Source organism: Phalangium opilio, unplaced genomic scaffold, assembly GCF_054372755.1.
Source record: "Phalangium opilio isolate 3A_F unplaced genomic scaffold, DU_Popi_V2 ptg000042l_1, whole genome shotgun sequence".
Lineage (NCBI taxonomy): Eukaryota > Metazoa > Arthropoda > Arachnida > Opiliones > Phalangiidae > Phalangium > Phalangium opilio.
Genome location: NW_028324166.1, coordinates 10,182,851 through 10,206,209, shown reverse-complemented (window position 1 = coordinate 10,206,209; position 23,359 = coordinate 10,182,851). Strand labels below are relative to the sequence as shown.

The 23,359-nt window shown below is 35.3% G+C and overlaps 3 protein-coding genes across 3 annotated transcripts in view; 1 reads left to right on the top strand and 2 right to left on the bottom strand.

Annotated features, from left to right (window-relative positions):
* Positions 1-7,569, top strand: part of tkv (serine/threonine receptor kinase thickveins) — a 24,931-nt gene extending 17,362 nt beyond the window's left edge. Inside the window, exon 8 of the mRNA XM_089836881.1 lies at positions 999-7,569. Coding sequence (XP_089693007.1) covers positions 999-1,202 — 204 coding nt within the window. The 3' untranslated portion in view covers positions 1,203-7,569. The remainder of the gene's footprint in view (positions 1-998) is intronic.
* Positions 7,567-23,359, bottom strand: LOC149679084 (uncharacterized). The gene is made up of 4 exons (XM_089836885.1): positions 23,214-23,359; positions 22,884-23,098; positions 10,298-10,584; positions 7,567-8,696 (listed from the first exon to the last, which is right to left on the bottom strand). The coding sequence occupies exons 1-4, from the start codon at positions 23,239-23,241 to the stop codon at positions 8,402-8,404; spliced, it is 825 nt and encodes a 274-aa protein (XP_089693011.1). The 5' UTR covers positions 23,242-23,359; the 3' UTR covers positions 7,567-8,401.
* The window catches only part of LOC149679081 (uncharacterized), a 32,857-nt gene continuing 32,714 nt past the window's right edge, over positions 23,217-23,359 (bottom strand). Inside the window, exon 7 of the mRNA XM_089836891.1 lies at positions 23,217-23,331. The gene's annotated coding sequence lies outside the window, so the exon portion shown is untranslated. The remainder of the gene's footprint in view (positions 23,332-23,359) is intronic.

Sequence of the window (23,359 nt, the reverse complement as noted above, 5' to 3'; positions counted from 1 at the left end):
CAGTTCTGTTTGTACTTAAGTACTGGGTTTGTACTTAACCTGGAAAACCTGTGTAAGTCAGGGGTTTCAAAAATAGGTGGAAAAGGTACTCAGGTATTTAAATTTGATTGAGAGTTTCCAAGGCTCGCCTGTTGTGGCCATAAAGCTTAATTTCGCTACTACCATAAGAAAATAATATATAGCTCCCTATAAGTATGAAACTCTCCATTTAAGCAATCGGAGCCTCCGAAATGAACTAGGCCCATGCATGTCGCGAAGCGAGGATATTTTTTAACCAATTTAGTTCGGCGTGGTTTTACGCTTGGGGGCGCTTATATTACCGTAAAATAAACAAAGTTCAACCCCGTGACCCTGTCGACTGCTTAAGTATTTGGGCCAAGGTCGTGGATTGTAAATATACGTTTATATTACTCTTACTGAATTATTTTAATTGAAATAATTAATTTTGTTGTCATCAATACAATCTAACCGAAAGATTCCATAAAAAGTGAATAGCCCCAAAAAGATTTACGATAATTTAGGATGAAACTTTTCTCTATTATGAAAATTTTATGACTGACCCCTAAAATATCAAGGATAATTTAAGGAAGACCCCTGTCACAACGGTAATATAAGCGCCATCTCGTACTCATATATGGTGAAAATATTTTCCTTAACAAACTGGATATTTCCCCACATAAAATTTGACATGCATGGGCCTAGTTCATTTCGGAGGCTCCGAAGCACTGTAAACCGCATTTTCTTCCATTGAAATTTTTAAGAAGTTTCTAATGGCACATATTAAGTACTTTTTGCGTTAAAAAAGATAAAATATTTGTTTCGAAAATTTTCAAATTTTATATTGTAATTAAATCTTTAAAAGTTAATATTATGACAATTATAACTGATTAAGTGCATGTCTAAATTATCGTACTAAATTAATAGATGGCGGGATATTTCGACGACCAGCCCTTTCATGTTAGATACTACTTAAAACATGTAAAATTGCGTATTGACAGGTTCTTCAGGTCTTATCGAAAGTGATGCAGGAATGCTGGCATAGTAACCCATCAGTGCGATTAACAGCCTTAAGAGTCAAAAAGACGCTATCCAAACTGGATGCGGACCTCAACAATGTAGATCAAATGCATTTGCTGCATTCTATGCAACACCAACAGTTTATCATTCTCAATTCGGACAAAGAATATAAAGTCAACGTTTGAAAACTGTGTGTTAGTGTTACGCGCTTCGTAAAAAACAACCGACAGTCTGTAATTACTACAACAAATCTCTTTGGTTATTTTAACCGCGTCGTCTCTTGCGCGCGCGACAAATAAATCCAAGTGCAATGCAATATCCACGCGAGTGTCCCAATGGGTTACGGTAATAGACCCGAGACTGTCAAGACAGAGAAGTTGCATCTTAATAGTAGAAAAAAAAATATATAATCTATAAAAAAAACGTGTGATAAAAATATGCTGGGAGTGTATTCTTCATGCCTTTAGACCGAGGAAATGTTACAAGTGTTTTATGCACTTTTTGGTAAAATTCTGCGCATAATTTTCATTAAAACTTTACGCGTTATTTCTGTAACCCTTTGAGCGTAATATCAAGCAGAGAGTAAGGTTCTTCGGAATAGACATTTCCGAAAACAAATATGTTATGTATTCTGGGTCAGCGTGGGAAATAAGGCGGTGCCACAGTGAAAATGACCAGTTTAAAAATTAAATCTAAGGGGGGTCAGTGGTCCACGGGACCACAACGAAAATTAAAGGGTAATCAGAGTTCAAACACTAAATATTTTAATTATCCACTTCTTTAGTTTAGCAAACGACGTACCCTGGTCAATGGTCAAGGACCAGTTTATTTATTCCAGGCCAGGGAGGGAGTTTAAAAAAACCCAATTTCCCACCCTGTATTAAAAATCTGGGTGCAATGACAGCTTCCCTCGAGTCAATTCAAATATCGCGACCGACTATCTTACCAAATTCGCTCGCTCAGAGTATCACACCAATGACCAACGATATGTTTAGCCAGTTGTTACATGAGTGGCTAAATTTGCGCCTGTTTTTTAGTTATTATCAAAGTTTATCAACTGAATAAATTTCCCCTTTTCCAAAATATTACTAAATTTTGTATGTTTTTACCCAAAAAATATTGGTACTTTTCCAAATTATTGCTAATTAGCTTGTTTATTGTCACCTTTTTCTACAATATTGTTATTTTAGGTCATTTCTACCCTAAAAAGTGGCGCACTTTTAGCCACTCGTGTTGTTACGGACATGACGGGACCTTTAAAACAAAAAATTGACTTGAGCCCAGAAACGTTTTCGGAAAGACCTATTGATTGAAACGTTAATTTCTGCTTTCGCAACGTTTTAGTGAAAATCATGTGAGAAAGAATACAAAGGTTTGTTCCCATAACAGCAGCCAGTGAGCACAAAAATAGAGGAGAGCCGGTGAGACCAAATTCTCCGTCAGCCCCCCTTTCAAAAACGTTACCAGTGCCACTGGCTCTCTAGGAGCGTGGCGCAATCGGCGCAAGCGAGAGAGAAAAAAATCCGAGAAGTTTGTTTACCTTATTACGGCCGAGACTTAAGTTTTTCGGCGATACTCCGATACTCGTGCCGCGTGCGTGCTAATTCCCCCTCTCTCTTTCTCTCTAACCGTATATTCGGGTATACCCTTTTTGAATTTCCCTCTCAAAGGATCACGTGTGCGCGAGGTAGGTGCGCGTGAGAACCATGGTGCCCGGCCGTTATAAAGTACCTTCCCCCTTCTAACTTTGACTCTCCTTTGGATTTGTGCTCCCCGCAGCAGCGTAACACGCGTTATAAAAATGGAGATATAACCTCCAGCTCTAACCTGATATGGAAATAACCCGTATGGGTCGTAAGTTATTGAATAATACATTTCCAAGCTATTTTAATACAAGAGCCATATTTTTGAAATAGTGAAAAAAAAAAAAATAAGCAGTCGATTAGTTTTACTTCCAGTACGATAAATAAAGGTCATAAACATAAGTTCTAAAAAGTTGCCAAAAATGACCATTTTAACAATAAAAAAAATATTCTTCCCTGTACAGTTAACACACCCTCCTCAGTGTCTCGCATCCTCCGAGTGAACGAACTTTTTAAGTAACATAATTGTTTATTTGATGCGGGCCGTCTCAGGAAAATTCTAAACATTTCTAAACTGTATAAAAAAAGTACGTCACAAGAAACGTTTTTCAAAGAAACCTAAATAACTTTCGACTTCATTACGGAACTTCTTAGAAATAATTCAGTTTTCTCCCGCTCTCTTATAAGTCCTGGAAGATCACGGATCTGAACTGTACGTGAAGCTTCGTCGTTATAAAAAAAATCAACTTCATACCCCAGATAATTAAAGAAAAAATTATTAAAAATATATTGTAGGTTTTTTTTTTATTTGTTTTAGGCGAAACATCAAACTTCTTAATAAATTTCTGATTCACTCTCAAGTACCAACAGTTACAGACTATCTTAGTGATATTTTCCTGTAGTTCCTACCAAATTGATAGATATTAATAGATTTTTTCATGTCCACGCATCAGGGTTGGCAAGTTTTTGCCAGGGGTGGAAAAAACCGCGGTTTTAACCTGGTTAAAACCGGGTGGCAAAAACTAATTTTTCAGCGGTTTTTTCCGCGCGGTTTAAACCAGGTTAAAACCGGTGGCAAAATCTATTTTTTCCGCGGTTTTTTCCACTTTTTAAGGTTTTTTCCAGTTGAACTAATTATTCGTTAAATATTCGCGAAAAACCTGGCAAATTTGAATTACTAAAAATTTAATAGAGTAATAACCACCTCAAATTTAAAAATTAAAAATACTATTGTTATTTTTCTAACATAACATTAACAAACATCACGAAAAAGCACTTAAAACTCGCTAGTTTACCACTTTGTAACCATGAATTTAGTTTTTGCCGGTTTTTACCGGTTTTTTCCACGTGTCCCGGCAAAAACTAGTTTTTTCCGGGTTTTTGCCAACCCTGCCACGCATAAGTATTTCTTAAAGCTTACATGAAGCCTATTTTTTGTGTACTGAAAATATTTTTGCTAAACTGCATACATAAGGCCATTGTTAAACATTGCACCAGTTAGTTCACTTTTGTAGGGTACTAAGTTGTTATTGTAATCTGATACTGATATTCGGATCCACTTGTTATTGTCAAAGACTAGTGGATGAGAAAAAAACCCCTTCATTTCCCAAATTAGGTTTATGAACGTAAAGTTATTTGTAAAAGTCCATTGCGTCTTATACAACAGAAGCTAGTGTTAAGCCTTGTTTTGAATTTAGAAATTTCGCACTCTAAAGCAACTCTTGTTACCGTAGTAAACGATGCAGGGCCGAAAATAAGAAAAAGTTCTTGACTGGAACATTTAAAGGACATTGTCCACTGGAGTGGGCAAAAATGGTGTCGAATCATCATAGTCAAGGTATCAAAACTACGGAAAATTTATTGCTTAAAATGTCCAGTGACCCCTTAGTTTTTAAAATATTTAGGGATATTTTAAAATTTTATTGGACTATGTTCAGTGTCCTTTGCTTATTTCCGGCCCTGAGCTAAGGTAGGACGTTCAATCTTTTTTCCGTCTGTTTTGCATTGTTTCGTACAGACCCCAGAAAAAGCATAATGCGCCTCTTAATGGTTGCTTGGTGTTACAGAATAGGCAAATTTTTGTTAACAGAAGTGTAGTACCAAGAGGTGATATCTAATTTACTAGGGAGAAGATATAAGATGCCAAACGCTCGCCATAGTCCCAGTCCCTCTTTCAAAATACAAGGGTGGACGTAAATGGAGGCCGGGCTCTTTCGCATCTCCTCAGTCGGAAAATGCGTAATTTTCGTCATTCGCGTCGCGCTGACGTGAGTTTTCAAGAACCAATGAGTTGATGGTTGTAATTTAGAGGCGGGGATTAACTCCGGACCTACGTTACGTTTGGACTGGAGATAAAGCTGGGAATGTGGCGAATTTATACCTTCTCCCTAATAAACTAGATATCACTTCTTGGTAGTACATTAGTCTCATTGGTTCTCCAAAGAATTCTGAATTTGAAAGACCGTATTCGAACAATACTTTGCAAAGATTGTATTACATTTATTAATTGGGCATACTATATATTTTTTGGGAAATTCACGATTTCTGGATCGAGATGTATGAAGTGCTTAATGTAATAGACGAATTTCAAAAAGGTTTAATTATTAGAATTGTATAAAAGAGAATGTTTCACTCATTTGTTTATTTTTAATTTAATATAAACATCTAAAATTGACGAATGTAAAAAATTTAGCTGATCCAACTTGCTTCTCCGAAGTGAAAGTGTTGTAACTATCCCCAGTAACAATATGGCGAAGTCTTACCTTTAAAACCAGAAATATATAAAGTGTATCACAAAGCGGGGTAATAGTAACATGATTCTTCCCAACATCAGAAAATTTGGAGCAAGGTTATAAAACCGAATCACATACGCGATAAGTAGTTCCCTCACCATTACTCTATTACCGTTTAAAGGGAGGGTGAAGTGGAAAATCAAATGATTTTTTATCGATACTTCTACATATAAGACCCAGTCTGCATAGTGAAACATTCAGGAAATACCTCCGAATGATTTTGAAATTCAAATTGGGTTCAGATTTTAAGGATCTCTGACCAATCAATTAACGCCCTGCCTTCCTGTTAACAAAATTCCAGTTGCACGCTCTACATTTCGCGCCACGATTATCACATCGCGTGAAAATTTTATCAAATCTCGCGACAAATTTCATTTGGCATGAAGCGTGCCACGAGAATTTTGTTAACAAGAAGGCATTGCGTTATGCGATTGGTCAGAGGTCCTTATTTCAAATGATCCATAAAATCTCGACCTAATTTCAATTTTAAAATCATTCTGAGATATTTCCGGAATGTTTCACTACGCAGAGTGGCCTTAAATATGTAGGAGATTCCATTAAAAAAATCATTTTATTTTTCCACTTCACCCTCCCTTTAACTATATACCAAGATGCGCTTGTGGATTTTTGTCCCACGTCAAGACGAGGTTTGAGGGTTGATTGCTGGGGATTTAGTAGAGATGGGCCGATACCAATATCGGTATCGGTACCGATATTTGGCTAAACCGATATATCGGTATCGGTTTAAACTGGTATCGGCCCATCTCTAAGATTTAGTACCAAACAGTTACAGAAATCTCCCCACGGTACTATGCCCATCTGAAGTTTGATAAGCAGGGTTACCCATAGAAAAATTATCGAGTCCCTTAATTATACCTTGAAAGTTTGCTTTCCTTGTGCGAGCTTGGTAAATTTATTAGCAGCGTTTTCTATTTACAGCATGCTTGAGAAGTTGAAAGCTCTAAAATTCTAAATGGAAATGTTAGGCCTATTAGTTAACGATTCGTTATCTGCTTATACTTTATTTGGTCTTTCCAAAATGGTACAGTAGAGGATTTGTAGCCATAGACTCTTTGAAGCAAACATTCAGTGGGCTGTGAAAGCGCATATAGGGAGCTTACAACTGGCTAGGGGGAAGAGATACTCTGACGTCACGCAGCCCCTCTCTGGTTGGCATTTTTGCGCGTAGAATACTGTTTCCAACTGTTAGGGAGGATGAAACTCCAGTAAGAGATAGAATGGTGTGACGTTTCAGGGTTAGAACTGTTAGCTCCCTATAATCTCGTTTTAAAGAAGTTAAAAGTATTGGAATTACTTAGAAAATATCTATAATTCACCATTTCTGTTTGTCGTGACGTTATTAAATTTTTTCCCACCTATGTCTTATGTACGGAGCTTTTAATTTCGTGTAAATGTATTTTTTGTTAACTAGCCCTAATGTTTTGCTGAAAAATTATTGTACTTTTGCTGTGAGTTATTCGTCATTATGTAGCTTCAATTATTATAACTTATCGAGTAGAAAAGTTAAGGCGCAAAGGTGGAAGACTGAAATTTACATTTCTGCGATTAAAGTGTGAAATTTGTAAAGCTCTTTCACTGTAGTAGCATGTCGTATATGTTCATTTACTTTTTGATATTTCCCTAGTGATGTTGCTTATAGTCGCTTTCCAAGAGGTCATTTTAACTAGCCTAAAACCCTGAAAACCCACAAATATATTTTTACAAGGGCCAGTGTAATTACTGTTTAGTTAATAATTAGCTTGAATTTACTGGCCCATAGAATTTGCTAACGCTATTAGATTTCAACTTTAAATAGCGAGTAATTTTTTACTATAAAATTTATATCGTTTAGAACTTAGTTTCAATTGTCATTTGTGTTCATAGCTAAAACTAAGATGTCTGTAACAAGAGTTTTCTTGAATTCATGTTATATAAAACTAATTATGAAAACATGAAAACTGTTGAAGAGTGCCATATCTGTTTATTATTTTTATATATATGGGTCTTTAGTAGTAGAGCTCAGTTCCCCTTAAAATTATAAATATTAAATCTTAATAAATTGTACAATGTCACTTAAAAGTTTAAATTGATAAACAAATTGTCCGAAAAAAGTTAAAAGATGAATATTTCTTTTGATCATGAAAATAATTGTTTTTTAAATAAAACTTTAGTACTAAGTGTTTTGTTAAAAAGTATTTATTTGGGGTATAGGCGGTAGGGTAGCGATATAATCCCGACTACTTCATTATCAGAAATCACAACAATTATTATTACCAATCTTAATCTTCTTATTACAAACTAATTGCTTTATTTTATTTTATTTTATTTATGTCATCTCCACTCCCCAAAACTGCTGCGAAACAATTGCCTTGAGTCGCAGGTTACATTTGAAAATATCCCTTCGGGCTTCTGGTGACAGTGGTGAATGACCAATCAGGGTACGTGAGCTGACGACATGTTTAAGCGAGGGGTCCGACATTCTAAAAAAAAGGGTACGGGATTTCGTGATTGCGAGAAAGATTTCGTGATTTCTTCTTTGATTTCGCCAAAAATTTCGGGATTTCTTCTGTGATTTCGTGAATTCGCCAAAGATTTCGGAATTTCCTATTGGATTTCGCCAAAACTTTTCTTCTTTGATTTCGCGATTTCACCAAAGATTTCGTGATTTCTTCTTGATTTCACGATTTCGTCAAGGATTTCGGAATTTCATCTTTGATTTCGTAATTTCGTGATTTCTTCAAAGATTTTGTGATTTTTTGTGGAAGATTTCGCGATTTTGCGAGGACCGTACGGGATTTCGTGTAAATGTCGGACACCTCATGTTTAAGGGTCTGTCGACTTATGGATTTATGGTGTGATTAATCAAGAAGAAAAGTTAGTAAAAAAAACTGCCTTTGTAGACAAAGCAATGAAGAAGTAAAAGAAAAGTGAAGAAAATCGATTCGCTGAAGTTGACCAGTTTAAATCCGTAACCGGACTTCTGCATTTCACGGTATATCTTTTGAGCATTTATTCATCAGGCACGATCCTTTTCATACCCAATATTTGAGTTCCTAATACCAGATCTTTATTCATACTACTTCGGCTGCGTGGTTGTTTCTTGATCAATTCGTAGATGAAAACGATGAACGAAGGAACAAGACTGCAAATGTAAATGGTCATCAAAAGGCGCGTTTCTTTTGCATGTATGGAAAAGTCTTCATTGTCCATTGTGTTTTTTGTCGTCACGCATTCCGTGTTCATCCACATAAAATTATTTTCATTGGCTTTATCGCACAAACAAGAGGACGCTGAGAGTCGAACTCTGAAAGTGCGATATTTTAGATATGTTTTTTTCTGGTAGCTGAATAAATCAGAGGCATAATGAAATGGTCAGATCATTCATTATCTCTTTATCTTGAAAATAACATCCATATCATTTAAAAACTGGTATTTGTTAATTTTCTATAGAATATCAAAGTCTGAAAAGTTCAGGTGTTAAGCCTAAAGCAAAATTTTTAATTTTCAAACAGACATAGGGTATTTAACGACCGCAATACCACGCAAGATTTTTTTCTTTTGGTCTCTAATTCATTTGAGTTACGTATGGTGCTTTTTATGAAATATATGTCCAGTACAAGCGCTAGGTTTAGCACGTGGGTTTTTGATACTAGATAGTTTATCTAAAATTATCTGAAGCTGCCTTATAAGTTCTATGAGGCTGATACTATTTTGTGAATCTACGACATTAAAAATTAATTTCTAACCATTTCATTTTCCATTTTAACGCGCTGTGAAAAACGAAATTTGGGTATTGCTTATAAAGTACGGATTTTATAGAGTCGACCATAAATTCATAATCTAGCATTAAGTTTATATGTCTGAGTGGGATCCATAGACGACTTATCGGTCCCTAAGCAGCATAATCCATCACACACCAACCTGGTGTTGAATTGTATGAAACATTACCGCCGCGAAAGCCTTCCATTTAGTGTACATTAAGCATAAGGGCTGGAAAAGTGCTGCGTGTTCCGCGTAAAAAAGAGAGGTTGCCGGTTGGTGCTAGACTCTATAATAAAAATTCCATCTATGATAATCAGGCCACCCCGTATATACTTCCCTCTATCCAATGTATTTTTGACGCCCGATAAGTCTTAGGCGCTGATGTAAAGGAAGGGGTTGGATAACCTAATGATGGATACTTATTGAGGATTATTCGCTTATACATCGTGTACACCAGATTTTTCCAAACTTTGTGTTACGTCACACTACTTTGTCCTGAGATATTCAGCTCTGCTTTTAAACGTCTTTTTTAAAAAATCTTCAACATGGTTTATAGACCAAATGGACATAATGTAGTACCAAGAAGTGATATCTAGTTTATTAGGGAGAAGGTATATGATGCCTAAGTATTCGCGCGCCATAGTCCCAGTCCCCGTTTCAAAATACAAAGGAGGACGTAAAAGGAGGCCGGGCTATTTCGACTCTCCTTAGCCGGAAAATACGTAATTTTCGATATTCGCGTCGCGCTGACGTGAGTTTTCTAGAACCAATGAGATGCTGGTTGTAATTTAGAGGCGGCGGGGATTAACTCCGGACCAACGTTTGGACTGGAGATAAAGCTGGAAATATGGCGAATTTGTACCTTCTCAATAATAAACTAGATATCACTTATTGGTAGTGCAAATTACATCACTATCTCTAGAAATCTATAGTTGCGATTATGTTTGGCACAAGTTATAGAATAATATTTTAGAGAAACATTTTGGTCGTGTTGGGAAAAACCAACACAGGAATTCTTTTAAAATATAAAGTTCTCTGAAATGCAAAGTAAAATTCACTTGGATAGATGTGTCATGTATATTTACAATATTTGGAAAACACTGTTGAACGCCGATTACGCCCATTGATTTTGGAATTTCTTACATTCTGCTGATGCCTTCTAAAGTGTCCTTATCCAGGGAATGATTTCTATTAATCCTAAATGCAACGCTGTCCGTGTTGAGTATGAAGGGTGACTGATAGAACAGAGGTAGAGTGTCATTCGTTTTTAATCTTTCCTTGCAGTACTTATTCATAACATCGAGTTCCTCGTACCAGTTGATGTATACCACTTTTCCCAACTTTACTAACGTGAAAACGTCAGTCCAAGACTTGTTTTTATCATTGAGTAATCTCTTTCTGATTCTCTGTCCTTCAAGTCCGGGTAAAGACTGCGTTGAGAGAAAAATACCCGAGTTTTTAAGTAGCTTTCAATCATTTCAAAGCTTCAAGGACCGTCATCATTAAATTGGAGTTGCATAAATAGGCTTAAGTTCGATTTTTTCCTTAAACTTGACATTGTCTTAAAATAAATGTTTTCCTAAAACTTGTCATTGTCTTAAAGTGGGGGTGCAAAAGGATAATCAGATGATTCTTTATCGACCAATCTGCATAGTAATACCTCCGAATGTTCAAAAAATTCAAATTAGTTTGATATTTCCTGGATAATTTGAAAATTACCCTAGAAAGCTCCACAACTTGCGCTACCATTGTCACATAGCGGGCTATTTTTAACAAATCTCGCGCTAATAATTTCATTCGACTTTTAGCGTGCCACATGAATTTTGTAAACAAAAAGGGAGGCGTTACGCTATTGGTTAGAGGTGCCAATTTCAGATTAAAATGAAATAAAAAACTAATTTGAACTTTACTTGCTGGATGTTTCACTATATAATTAGTATTGATAAGAGAGTGTGCAGCCAGTATACCGATCCAAGATGGCGGCCACTCAAGGGGGAGGAGTCGAGTTTTCCCGATCTCCTCTTTTTATCTGTCAATATCGGCCACTCAAGGGGGAGGAGTCGGGTTTTTTCGATCTCCTCTCTTTACCTGTCAATATTTGATTGATAGATTATATAGGCTTATAACAAAAGATGGTTTTGTAGGAATAAAGACCATAATATAAAGTAAAAAGTTATTTTATTTTCTTTAAAAGTATAGGTTCTAATATTAAAGATATTTTTTCAATTTTCATTTTAAAATGCATTTCATTTATTCTAAAATAATTCCTTCTATCTTCGTAAGGAAGAAGATAAATTTTAATATTATTTTTAAATCTTACGTATGTCATTAAGCCTTTCTTTGATATACAAAGCGTTAAGTTGTTTTCTAACGTAGAGTTCCAAAACTAATCTTTCGAGATCTTTAGTTTTGACTTTAAAGGTATGATAAGTTTCTTCCGTGTTTTCTTGGGATTTTTCAGGCGTTTTTTCTTCAGTCTTGATTTTTATATTTTTAGTGTACGTTTCTGTCTCATCAATGGTAAAGGGTATGTTTTTAGTAGGCCCACCTCTGATGAAATTACATTTGGGGAAATGTTTTAAATGTTCTTCGTAAGGGTTATCGGTCGGTTTCCAGGCTAGCAAAATCCCGTTGCATTCGAAACATTGAGCTAGATCATCGGTATGTAACGAATAAAAACCCGCGCTGCTTAAAGCTTTTTTATAGTTTTCATCTTGGGGCCAGGAGTAAAAAGAGTGATACCTTTGCAGCTCGGAGTTCATGATGCTGAATGAATATGATGATAGGTTTATCTGAGTTATATCCCCCTAAATTTACTACCCCCGCCCCCTTTTTTTTACCCCCCCCCCCCCTCTTTTTACCTTCCCCCTCCTTTAATATACGAAATAAAAGAAAACAAAATTTAAAAAAAGGGTGACACATTTATTTTTTTTAAAAAATTACAAAGAGTATTTGTTAACAAAAGGATTATTCTTTACGGGCGCGCTTCAACATGTTTGTAACAATGATGTCATTTTTCAAGCAATCTCGTCCAAACTGCTTCATGAATGATTTATGGCTCTTTCTTTTTGTTCTTTGTATTATATACATAATACAGTATAGTCCGCATGTCGAACTTGACAAGCTTTGAAGTCTTCTTTTGTTAAAGGACCATTTTCTTGAATTTCTTTTAACAAATTCTTTAATCGAAGGGAGAAAGTTTCCTAAAGCCAAGGAGTCAAAGTAATACCCTCTTCTGTTTCCATCGAAGTAAAGGCTTACCCAATGGGATCCGTCTTTATAGTGATTGTCTAAATTTATTATAATGGATGAAGGAAACTTGTCAATTTTTTCGGGTAATAAATCACTTGGGTAAACACCTAGGAAATGTGGCGTGAATCGTAGAAAGCGTGTTATCTGATCGGCGTTCATTATTTGTTTAACAAACGATTGACACGTTTCTATTTTTATCTATTTGTAACAAAGCTTGGAATTCGGCTAATACGATACAGCTAAGAGTAGTGGGTGTGGGTTTTGCAAATCCCAATTCTAATCTTAATTGTCCTTGCTTCGTAGGGCTCCAATGATCAGAATGACTCGCGTAACCGTCAGGTGTTAAGTCTAAACAGTATATGGCGTAACCCGAGGCAAAGTCATCCATAGATATATTGTTCCCCTTGTCATTGTAGTGAGAGTTTGACCCCGAAAATAAAGTGTAATAGCTTCGGACAAATTGCTTTTTACTGTAGTTGGGTCTTAAGGCTTTGGATGGGTATTGTTCGGAATTGATGAATGCTGCTAGATGATTGACATCCCAATGTCCAAAGTCGAAGGGGTTACTATCCAATGTTCCATTGTAAGCGGTATGCTTTACAATAGCAACTGTAATCCGTGAGGGTTGGGTACCCAGGTAGATGTTCCCGATTGATGTGTTTAAGATATTAGGCGAGATTGTAAATATTTTAGTTTCCGTTCTAGTGTAACTATATTGGGCGGCTTTAATGCTTAAAGCTTGTTCGTGTGCAAATAGAATTTTAGGAGGCTTCCACAATTCTATTTCATCTCGAAAGTCACTGCTGTACCTGATTTAAATCTCTGGTGAATCATCTTTCCAATTGTAACACGGGCACAAGTCCTTAATTCGGTATTTAAACTCACCGCACAGAGTACAAAAGTTTCGCTCGTCAAGAAGATGTCTTCGCTTTTTTTGGGTCGACATACGGATAAGGTTTTTAGACTGAACTAAAACACAACGTCTGAAGTGCGCACAATCACGTGATGTGCAGAAATAATTTAATTGGCCGCAGTCAGGCACGTCTTTTAAAGTCCCATCACAATGAGGGCAGTGTAGATGACTCGTACGTGGCATGGGGACATACCCTAGTTTTTTGAGGTTTCCATGAACATTTTCGGCCATACCGAAAGAGACGTGGTCAGATGAATGAAATATACCGGAATATTGCTTATTATGCTAAAAAACTTACCGATCTGAACATTTCAGAGTAAAGTATACACGAATATGGCTAGACCGTTTCATATGTTTTCTATTTAGCACACATTTTAAGGGACATTTTTACAAAAAAAGAATTACATATTACGTAAGGTGCATCGGAGGAAACACGGGTTTGTCACCTGTGAAGCGTTGTTTGCGAGGCCCAAATTGATTACATTTAATACAATTAAAATCGAGGGACGTTTCGTCAATGCAGTCTTCGCAGACCGAGATGCTAACGCATAAGATGGCTTGATGCTCGAGTATCTACCCGTTATACGAAGGTATTTACTACCCCCCCCCCCCCGCAAACCAATTTTTTGAGATGTTTACCCCCAATAAACCCCCCCCATCTGTGACGTATGCATTAGCTTTGAAAATATTCTTATTTTAATTAAAGAGGACCATTATAAAAAATGTACATTATACAAACTAACAATTACGAAAACCGTTCTCCTTTATGATCTATTATTTTGTATGCCAATAAGAAATTCATATTTAAATGCAATAAACTTAACTTTAATTTTTTAAATTTTACACTATTAGCATAAAATTTATACTGTCCTAGTTATGGTATACGAAATCAGCGTATTAAAGGCACTTTTCCAATGCTCACGGACGATGACGGGCTAAAGTGTTTCTTTGATGATCATAGAGACAGGTGACACGTGTCTCACCTTCTATATCCATGGCCTTTGGAGTTTGGACAATCCACGTCATTCAAATTTATGACTTCTTTATTTAAAATATTAAAAAGAAAGAAACATTTTTGACTACCCTTGCAATATATACGGTCTGCGAACCGGGTACCTAACATGAGACAGCGACGAAGATTATGATAAGGCGTTTCTCCTCATCCAAATGAGATTCCGTGTAAATTTCTGGTGATGTAGCTATTGAGTCGTTGTGTAGACGAAGGAAGCGTAGATTGACTATAAGGCGGTAAAAATGTCCATAACACTATTTCTGGAAGTTTAGTAACAGTAGCACAACTTAGTTCTTTAACTATCAGATCGCCTGCGAGGTTCCATTTTTCGTCCTTCCCGTGTAGATACTCAAAGTCAACTAGTACAGATTTCATGTTATCTAGAAGGTAGTTTCCTAAATGATGATTCTCCAAATGGTTGGAGTGCGGTTTATATACTTTTCAAAGTCCTTTCACTAAGTATATTAGCTATAGAATATAAATCACATGACGGAGGGGGGTGGCATGCTGAAACACGTATGACAATAGCTCTTAAGAGGTCCAATCGTTGTCCAAAAATTGACAGTAGGTATAACAATAGAACTGTGTTTTCGACAGAAGATTAAAAATGCAGAGACAACAATCTCTTTTTAATGTCAGGCGGTCAAACATTCTCCACAAAAGGTATATTGACAGATGTCTTAAAAGGGGATGTAAAGGTAAATAATGAGCCCTTGGCTAAAATTATTAGACAGATAATTATAGTTTTGTTGAACCCATGTACCCTTAAAGCATTAACGTCTGAAGTACTGTACCAAGAATGCGTACGAGATCTTAGATAAATCTTCAAACTTTTCTTTGTGATATTGTGTATACTAGTTTTTAGGTAACGTTTCAAAAACTTTAACGTAAGAATACGCCTACAGTCAAACCATTCAGCAGTGAGAAAAAATAGGCATTTCAACGTTTCTTATTGTATTGTGCATACTAGATTTAGCTAAGGTTTCAAAAACTGACATAAAAATACGCCTACAATCAAACCATACAATTCAACAAAAGGATTAATTATAACAAAGGAATTGATGCGTCATTCCATTAGTGGGTTTTACGACAGTAAACTTTGGTCTCCGAAGATGCATTGTTAAGAAAAAATTTCTTCAATCAATCAAATATTGACAGGTCTATTGAAATGCTAGGAGTAATAGACAAATAGGTCAAGATTACTATTGTATAATTTATTTACTGGTAAACTATTATGGAGTCAAGTACAAAAAAGTCGTCAAGAATACGTCAGATCTTGAAGATTAACCCTCCAAAAACTACTTATTGTATTATTTATTTTATTGATTTTAGGGGTACTGGAATTCCTTAATCTCTGGTTTCTGAACGTTGACATAAAAATACGCTTACAGTCTAACAATGGGACAGTCAAGGTCAATAGAGTAATTCGCAAAGCACCAAGGGCGAAGGCATCTTCATTTATAGTATTTATAATAAAAGAATTTAGCTTGAATAAGAAAAATATATCGTTGAATTGTTCAATCAAATATTGACAGGCCTATTTTTTTAAAAAAATGGGTCAGTAATCCATAGGAATATAATCAACAGGGAAGGGGGAAAAGTATTGGATAAATAAGATGATCGTATAGTTGTTCAATTTATCTATCCATAGATCACTAGGTAGAGTAGGATGGAAGCACCTTACGTATAACCAAAGGAGAAAATGTAATAGATAATAGCTAGGCATCCTAAAATACAATGGAACTGAAGGGTGGAGAAGCCGAGAAGATATATTCAGCAGGGGGAAGGTGTGGAGGATGTTCGACAAATAAGATCTAACCATAGATTAATAGGTTGAATTGTAGAATGACGATCCCTTAAGTATAACACAAGGAGAAAATGTATTAGACAAATCACAAAATGTTACTGTTTCGTGTATTCTGTTATATAACCATTTATAAAATCAATATCAGTTATAAAAGTATAGAAAAACATTTTTTGATAATTTTTTTAAACTTTAATTTTTTATAATTTTTTTCTTAACTTTAATTTAAACTTTTTTCCTTAACTTTATTTTAAACTTTTTTCATTTCTTTTCTTAACTTTATTTTAAACTTTTTTCATTTCTTTTCTTAACTTTATTTTAAACTAATTTTTTAACAAAATACTTTTCAAACACATCTGCACAGATTTTTTTCAGGTTTTTAGTACTTTTTTCCTTTTTTAAACATTGTAATAACTATCAAAGACTTTCGTTGTTGAATATAACGATAATCTTTATTAAAGTGTATTAGATATGCAAATTTATTATAATATCGCCAATCTAAAAGAACATATTCTTAAAGATAGTGTAAAATTATCAAATTTGCAGGAGGAAAAAATGGTGAAGAAGGGCAAGTCCGACTTCAGGTTGAAGGCGGTTATCCCTCCCTCTGTAGAGGGAGGGATAATACACTTGCCCTTCTTCACCATTTTTTCCTCCTGCAAATTTGATAATTTTACACTATCTTTAAGAATATGTTCTTTTAGATTGGCGATATTATAATAAATTTGCATATCTAATACACTTTAATAAAGATTATCGTTATATTCAACAACGAAAGTCTTTGATAGTTATTACAATGTTTAAAAAAGGAAAAAAGTACTAAAAACCTGAAAAAAATCTGTGCAGATGTGTTTGAAAAGTATTTTGTTAAAAAATTAGTTTAAAATAAAGTTAAGAAAAGAAATGAAAAAAGTTTAAAATAAAGTTAAGAAAAGAAATGAAAAAAGTTTAAAATAAAGTTAAGGAAAAAAGTTTAAATTAAAGTTAAGAAAAAAATTATAAAAAATTAAAGTTTAAAAAAATTATCAAAAAATGTTTTTCTATACTTTTATAACTGATATTGATTTTATAAATGGTTATATAACAGAATACACGAAACAGTAACATTTTGTGATTTGTCTAATACATTTTCTCCTTGTGTTATACTTAAGGGATCGTCATTCTACAATTCAACCTATTAATCTATGGTTAGATCTTATTTGTCGAACATCCTCCACACCTTCCCCCTGCTGAATATATCTTCTCGGCTTCTCCACCCTTCAGTTCCATTGTATTTTAGGATGCCTAGCTATTATCTATTACATTTTCTCCTTTGGTTATACGTAAGGTGCTTCCATCCTACTCTACCTAGTGATCTATGGATAGATAAATTGAACAACTATACGATCATCTTATTTATCCAATACTTTTCCCCCTTCCCTGTTGATTATATTCCTATGGATTACTGACCCATTTTTTTAAAAAAATAGGCCTGTCAATATTTGATTGAACAATTCAACGATATATTTTTCTTATTCAAGCTAAATTCTTTTATTATAAATACTATAAATGAAGATGCCTTCGCCCTTGGTGCTTTGCGAATTACTCTATTGACCTTGACTGTCCCATTGTTAGACTGTAAGCGTATTTTTATGTCAACGTTCAGAAACCAGAGATTAAGGAATTCCAGTACCCCTAAAATCAATAAAATAAATAATACAATAAGTAGTTTTTGGAGGGTTAATCTTCAAGATCTGACGTATTCTTGACGACTTTTTTGTACTTGACTCCATAATAGTTTACCAGTAAATAAATTATACAATAGTAATCTTGACCTATTTGTCTATTACTCCTAGCATTTCAATAGACCTGTCAATATTTGATTGATTGAAGAAATTTTTTCTTAACAATGCATCTTCGGAGACCAAAGTTTACTGTCGTAAAACCCACTAATGGAATGACGCATCAATTCCTTTGTTATAATTAATCCTTTTGTTGAATTGTATGGTTTGATTGTAGGCGTATTTTTATGTCAGTTTTTGAAACCTTAGCTAAATCTAGTATGCACAATACAATAAGAAACGTTGAAATGCCTATTTTTTCTCACTGCTGAATGGTTTGACTGTAGGCGTATTCTTACGTTAAAGTTTTTGAAACGTTACCTAAAAACTAGTATACACAATATCACAAAGAAAAGTTTGAAGATTTATCTAAGATCTCGTACGCATTCTTGGTACAGTACTTCAGACGTTAATGCTTTAAGGGTACATGGGTTCAACAAAACTATAATTATCTGTCTAATAATTTTAGCCAAGGGCTCATTATTTACCTTTACATCCCCTTTTAAGACATCTGTCAATATACCTTTTGTGGAGAATGTTTGACCGCCTGACATTAAAAAGAGATTGTTGTCTCTGCATTTTTAATCTTCTGTCGAAAACACAGTTCTATTGTTATACCTACTGTCAATTTTTGGACAACGATTGGACCTCTTAAGAGCTATTGTCATACGTGTTTCAGCATGCCACCCCCCTCCGTCATGTGATTTATATTCTATAGCTAATATACTTAGTGAAAGGACTTTGAAAAGTATATAAACCGCACTCCAACCATTTGGAGAATCATCATTTAGGAAACTACCTTCTAGATAACATGAAATCTGTACTAGTTGACTTTGAGTATCTACACGGGAAGGACGAAAAATGGAACCTCGCAGGCGATCTGATAGTTAAAGAACTAAGTTGTGCTACTGTTACTAAACTTCCAGAAATAGTGTTATGGACATTTTTACCGCCTTATAGTCAATCTACGCTTCCTTCGTCTACACAACGACTCAATAGCTACATCACCAGAAATTTACACGGAATCTCATTTGGATGAGGAGAAACGCCTTATCATAATCTTCGTCGCTGTCTCATGTTAGGTACCCGGTTCGCAGACCGTATATATTGCAAGGGTAGTCAAAAATGTTTCTTTCTTTTTAATATTTTAAATAAAGAAGTCATAAATTTGAATGACGTGGATTGTCCAAACTCCAAAGGCCATGGATATAGAAGGTGAGACACGTGTCACCTGTCTCTATGATCATCAAAGAAACACTTTAGCCCGTCATCGTCCGTGAGCATTGGAAAAGTGCCTTTAATACGCTGATTTCGTATACCATAACTAGGACAGTATAAATTTTATGCTAATAGTGTAAAATTTAAAAAATTAAAGTTAAGTTTATTGCATTTAAATATGAATTTCTTATTGGCATACAAAATAATAGATCATAAAGGAGAACGGTTTTCGTAATTGTTAGTTTGTATAATGTACATTTTTTATAATGGTCCTCTTTAATTAAAATAAGAATATTTTCAAAGCTAATGCATACGTCACAGATGGGGGGGGTTTATTGGGGGTAAACATCTCAAAAAATTGGTTTGCGGGGGGGGGGGGTAGTAAATACCTTCGTATAACGGGTAGATACTCGAGCATCAAGCCATCTTATGCGTTAGCATCTCGGTCTGCGAAGACTGCATTGACGAAACGTCCCTCGATTTTAATTGTATTAAATGTAATCAATTTGGGCCTCGCAAACAACGCTTCACAGGTGACAAACCCGTGTTTCCTCCGATGCACCTTACGTAATATGTAATTCTTTTTTTGTAAAAATGTCCCTTAAAATGTGTGCTAAATAGAAAACATATGAAACGGTCTAGCCATATTCGTGTATACTTTACTCTGAAATGTTCAGATCGGTAAGTTTTTTAGCATAATAAGCAATATTCCGGTATATTTCATTCATCTGACCACGTCTCTTTCGGTATGGCCGAAAATGTTCATGGAAACCTCAAAAAACTAGGGTATGTCCCCATGCCACGTACGAGTCATCTACACTGCCCTCATTGTGATGGGACTTTAAAAGACGTGCCTGACTGCGGCCAATTAAATTATTTCTGCACATCACGTGATTGTGCGCACTTCAGACGTTGTGTTTTAGTTCAGTCTAAAAACCTTATCCGTATGTCGACCCAAAAAAAGCGAAGACATCTTCTTGACGAGCGAAACTTTTGTACTCTGTGCGGTGAGTTTAAATACCGAATTAAGGACTTGTGCCCGTGTTACAATTGGAAAGATGATTCACCAGAGATTTAAATCAGGTACAGCAGTGACTTTCGAGATGAAATAGAATTGTGGAAGCCTCCTAAAATTCTATTTGCACACGAACAAGCTTTAAGCATTAAAGCCGCCCAATATAGTTACACTAGAACGGAAACTAAAATATTTACAATCTCGCCTAATATCTTAAACACATCAATCGGGAACATCTACCTGGGTACCCAACCCTCACGGATTACAGTTGCTATTGTAAAGCATACCGCTTACAATGGAACATTGGATAGTAACCCCTTCGACTTTGGACATTGGGATGTCAATCATCTAGCAGCATTCATCAATTCCGAACAATACCCATCCAAAGCCTTAAGACCCAACTACAGTAAAAAGCAATTTGTCCGAAGCTATTACACTTTATTTTCGGGGTCAAACTCTCACTACAATGACAAGGGGAACAATATATCTATGGATGACTTTGCCTCGGGTTACGCCATATACTGTTTAGACTTAACACCTGACGGTTACGCGAGTCATTCTGATCATTGGAGCCCTACGAAGCAAGGACAATTAAGATTAGAATTGGGATTTGCAAAACCCACACCCACTACTCTTAGCTGTATCGTATTAGCCGAATTCCAAGCTTTGTTACAAATAGATAAAAATAGAAACGTGTCAATCGTTTGTTAAACAAATAATGAACGCCGATCAGATAACACGCTTTCTACGATTCACGCCACATTTCCTAGGTGTTTACCCAAGTGATTTATTACCCGAAAAAATTGACAAGTTTCCTTCATCCATTATAATAAATTTAGACAATCACTATAAAGACGGATCCCATTGGGTAAGCCTTTACTTCGATGGAAACAGAAGAGGGTATTACTTTGACTCCTTGGCTTTAGGAAACTTTCTCCCTTCGATTAAAGAATTTGTTAAAAGAAATTCAAGAAAATGGTCCTTTAACAAAAGAAGACTTCAAAGCTTGTCAAGTTCGACATGCGGACTATACTGTATTATGTATATAATACAAAGAACAAAAAGAAAGAGCCATAAATCATTCATGAAGCAGTTTGGACGAGATTGCTTGAAAAATGACATCATTGTTACAAACATGTTGAAGCGCGCCCGTAAAGAATAATCCTTTTGTTAACAAATACTCTTTGTAATTTTTTAAAAAAAATAAATGTGTCACCCTTTTTTTAAATTTTGTTTTCTTTTATTTCGTATATTAAAGGAGGGGGAAGGTAAAAAGAGGGGGGGGGGGGGGTAAAAAAAAGGGGGCGGGGGTAGTAAATTTAGGGGGATATAACTCAGATAAACCTATCATCATATTCATTCAGCATCATGAACTCCGAGCTGCAAAGGTATCACTCTTTTTACTCCTGGCCCCAAGATGAAAACTATAAAAAAGCTTTAAGCAGCGCGGGTTTTTATTCGTTACATACCGATGATCTAGCTCAATGTTTCGAATGCAACGGGATTTTGCTAGCCTGGAAACCGACCGATAACCCTTACGAAGAACATTTAAAACATTTCCCCAAATGTAATTTCATCAGAGGTGGGCCTACTAAAAACATACCCTTTACCATTGATGAGACAGAAACGTACACTAAAAATATAAAAATCAAGACTGAAGAAAAAACGCCTGAAAAATCCCAAGAAAACACGGAAGAAACTTATCATACCTTTAAAGTCAAAACTAAAGATCTCGAAAGATTAGTTTTGGAACTCTACGTTAGAAAACAACTTAACGCTTTGTATATCAAAGAAAGGCTTAATGACATACGTAAGATTTAAAAATAATATTAAAATTTATCTTCTTCCTTACGAAGATAGAAGGAATTATTTTAGAATAAATGAAATGCATTTTAAAATGAAAATTGAAAAAATATCTTTAATATTAGAACCTATACTTTTAAAGAAAATAAAATAACTTTTTACTTTATATTATGGTCTTTATTCCTACAAAACCATCTTTTGTTATAAGCCTATATAATCTATCAATCAAATATTGACAGGTAAAGAGAGGAGATCGAAAAAACCCGACTCCTCCCCCTTGAGTGGCCGATATTGACAGATAAAAAGAGGAGATCGGGAAAACTCGACTCCTCCCCCTTGAGTGGCCGCCATCTTGGATCGGTATACTGGCTGCACACTCTCTTTGATAAAAAATCACTTGATTATACCTTTTCACGCTCCCTTTAATTTAAATGGTTTCCTTATACGTGTCATTGCCTTAAATTAAGTATCTTCCTTAAACTTGCCATTGTATTAAGCTAAATGTTTTCTTTAAACATACTATTGTCTTGCGTTAAACGTTTTCCTTAACCTTGCCATTGTCTAAATTTAAATGTATTCCATAAACTTTCCATTCTCTAATTTTTCCTTAAACCTGACATTGTCTCAAATTAAATGTTTTCCTTAAACTTGGCATTATCTTAATTAAATGGTTTCCTTAAACTTTCCATTGTCTTACGTTAAATGCTTTCCTTAAACTTGCCATTGTCTTACGTCAAAGAGTTTTTTCGCATAGCGAGGGCACGCTCTAAACGTGTTGGCGTATTTTTGTTGTGTGAACGATGCTCGCAAGAGACGTACTCCGCGAGCGAACGTTGCATAACGTGCGAGGTGCAATAGTAGTAATAGTAAAAAAACATGTGGAAGAGCTTACTTTGAAGAAGTCTGACATAGCGTTAGTTTGCATACCGATGTATCTTAGGTTTTCAACATGCAATATATCACGCAAATGGTTGATGACAATCTTCTCTCCGATGAAAACGTCAACCGAAATGTACGACATTAAAAGAATGTTCGCCATGACTAAGGTATACGACCAAATATTGTGTAAATGCGCCGATATCCTATGACCAACCTTTTCAAGAGAACCTTTTGACAAAAGTGGATTAATAAAATATTTATACGCTAGACTAATAGTCTTGGTGTCGAGAAGTACACTGATATCTGACATAGAACTAAGTTATAATTAATTAGTCGATCTTACTTTGTAGAAAGACGCTAGCGAGGTACATGTAAAAGTATGATACAAAGTTTTTTGATCTCTCGAAGTATTTCGTCAGAGCGGCCAGAATGAAAATGGCCACCAAAAGTAATCCCAGAAACTGAATGATAAAAAAGAATGCATCACCA

Coding starts and splice junctions, on each gene's coding strand:
- LOC149679084 (XM_089836885.1), bottom strand. CDS start 23,241: ATGTACCTCGCTAGCGTCTTTCTACAAA. Junction 23,099..23,213: donor CGCTAGCGTCTTTCTACAAA/GTAAGATCGACT, acceptor TTTTGTCAAAAG/GTTCTCTTGAAAAGGTTGGT. Junction 8,697..10,297: donor TTAGAAGGCATCAGCAGAAT/GTAAGAAATTCC, acceptor TCGCACTTTCAG/AGTTCGACTCTCAGCGTCCT.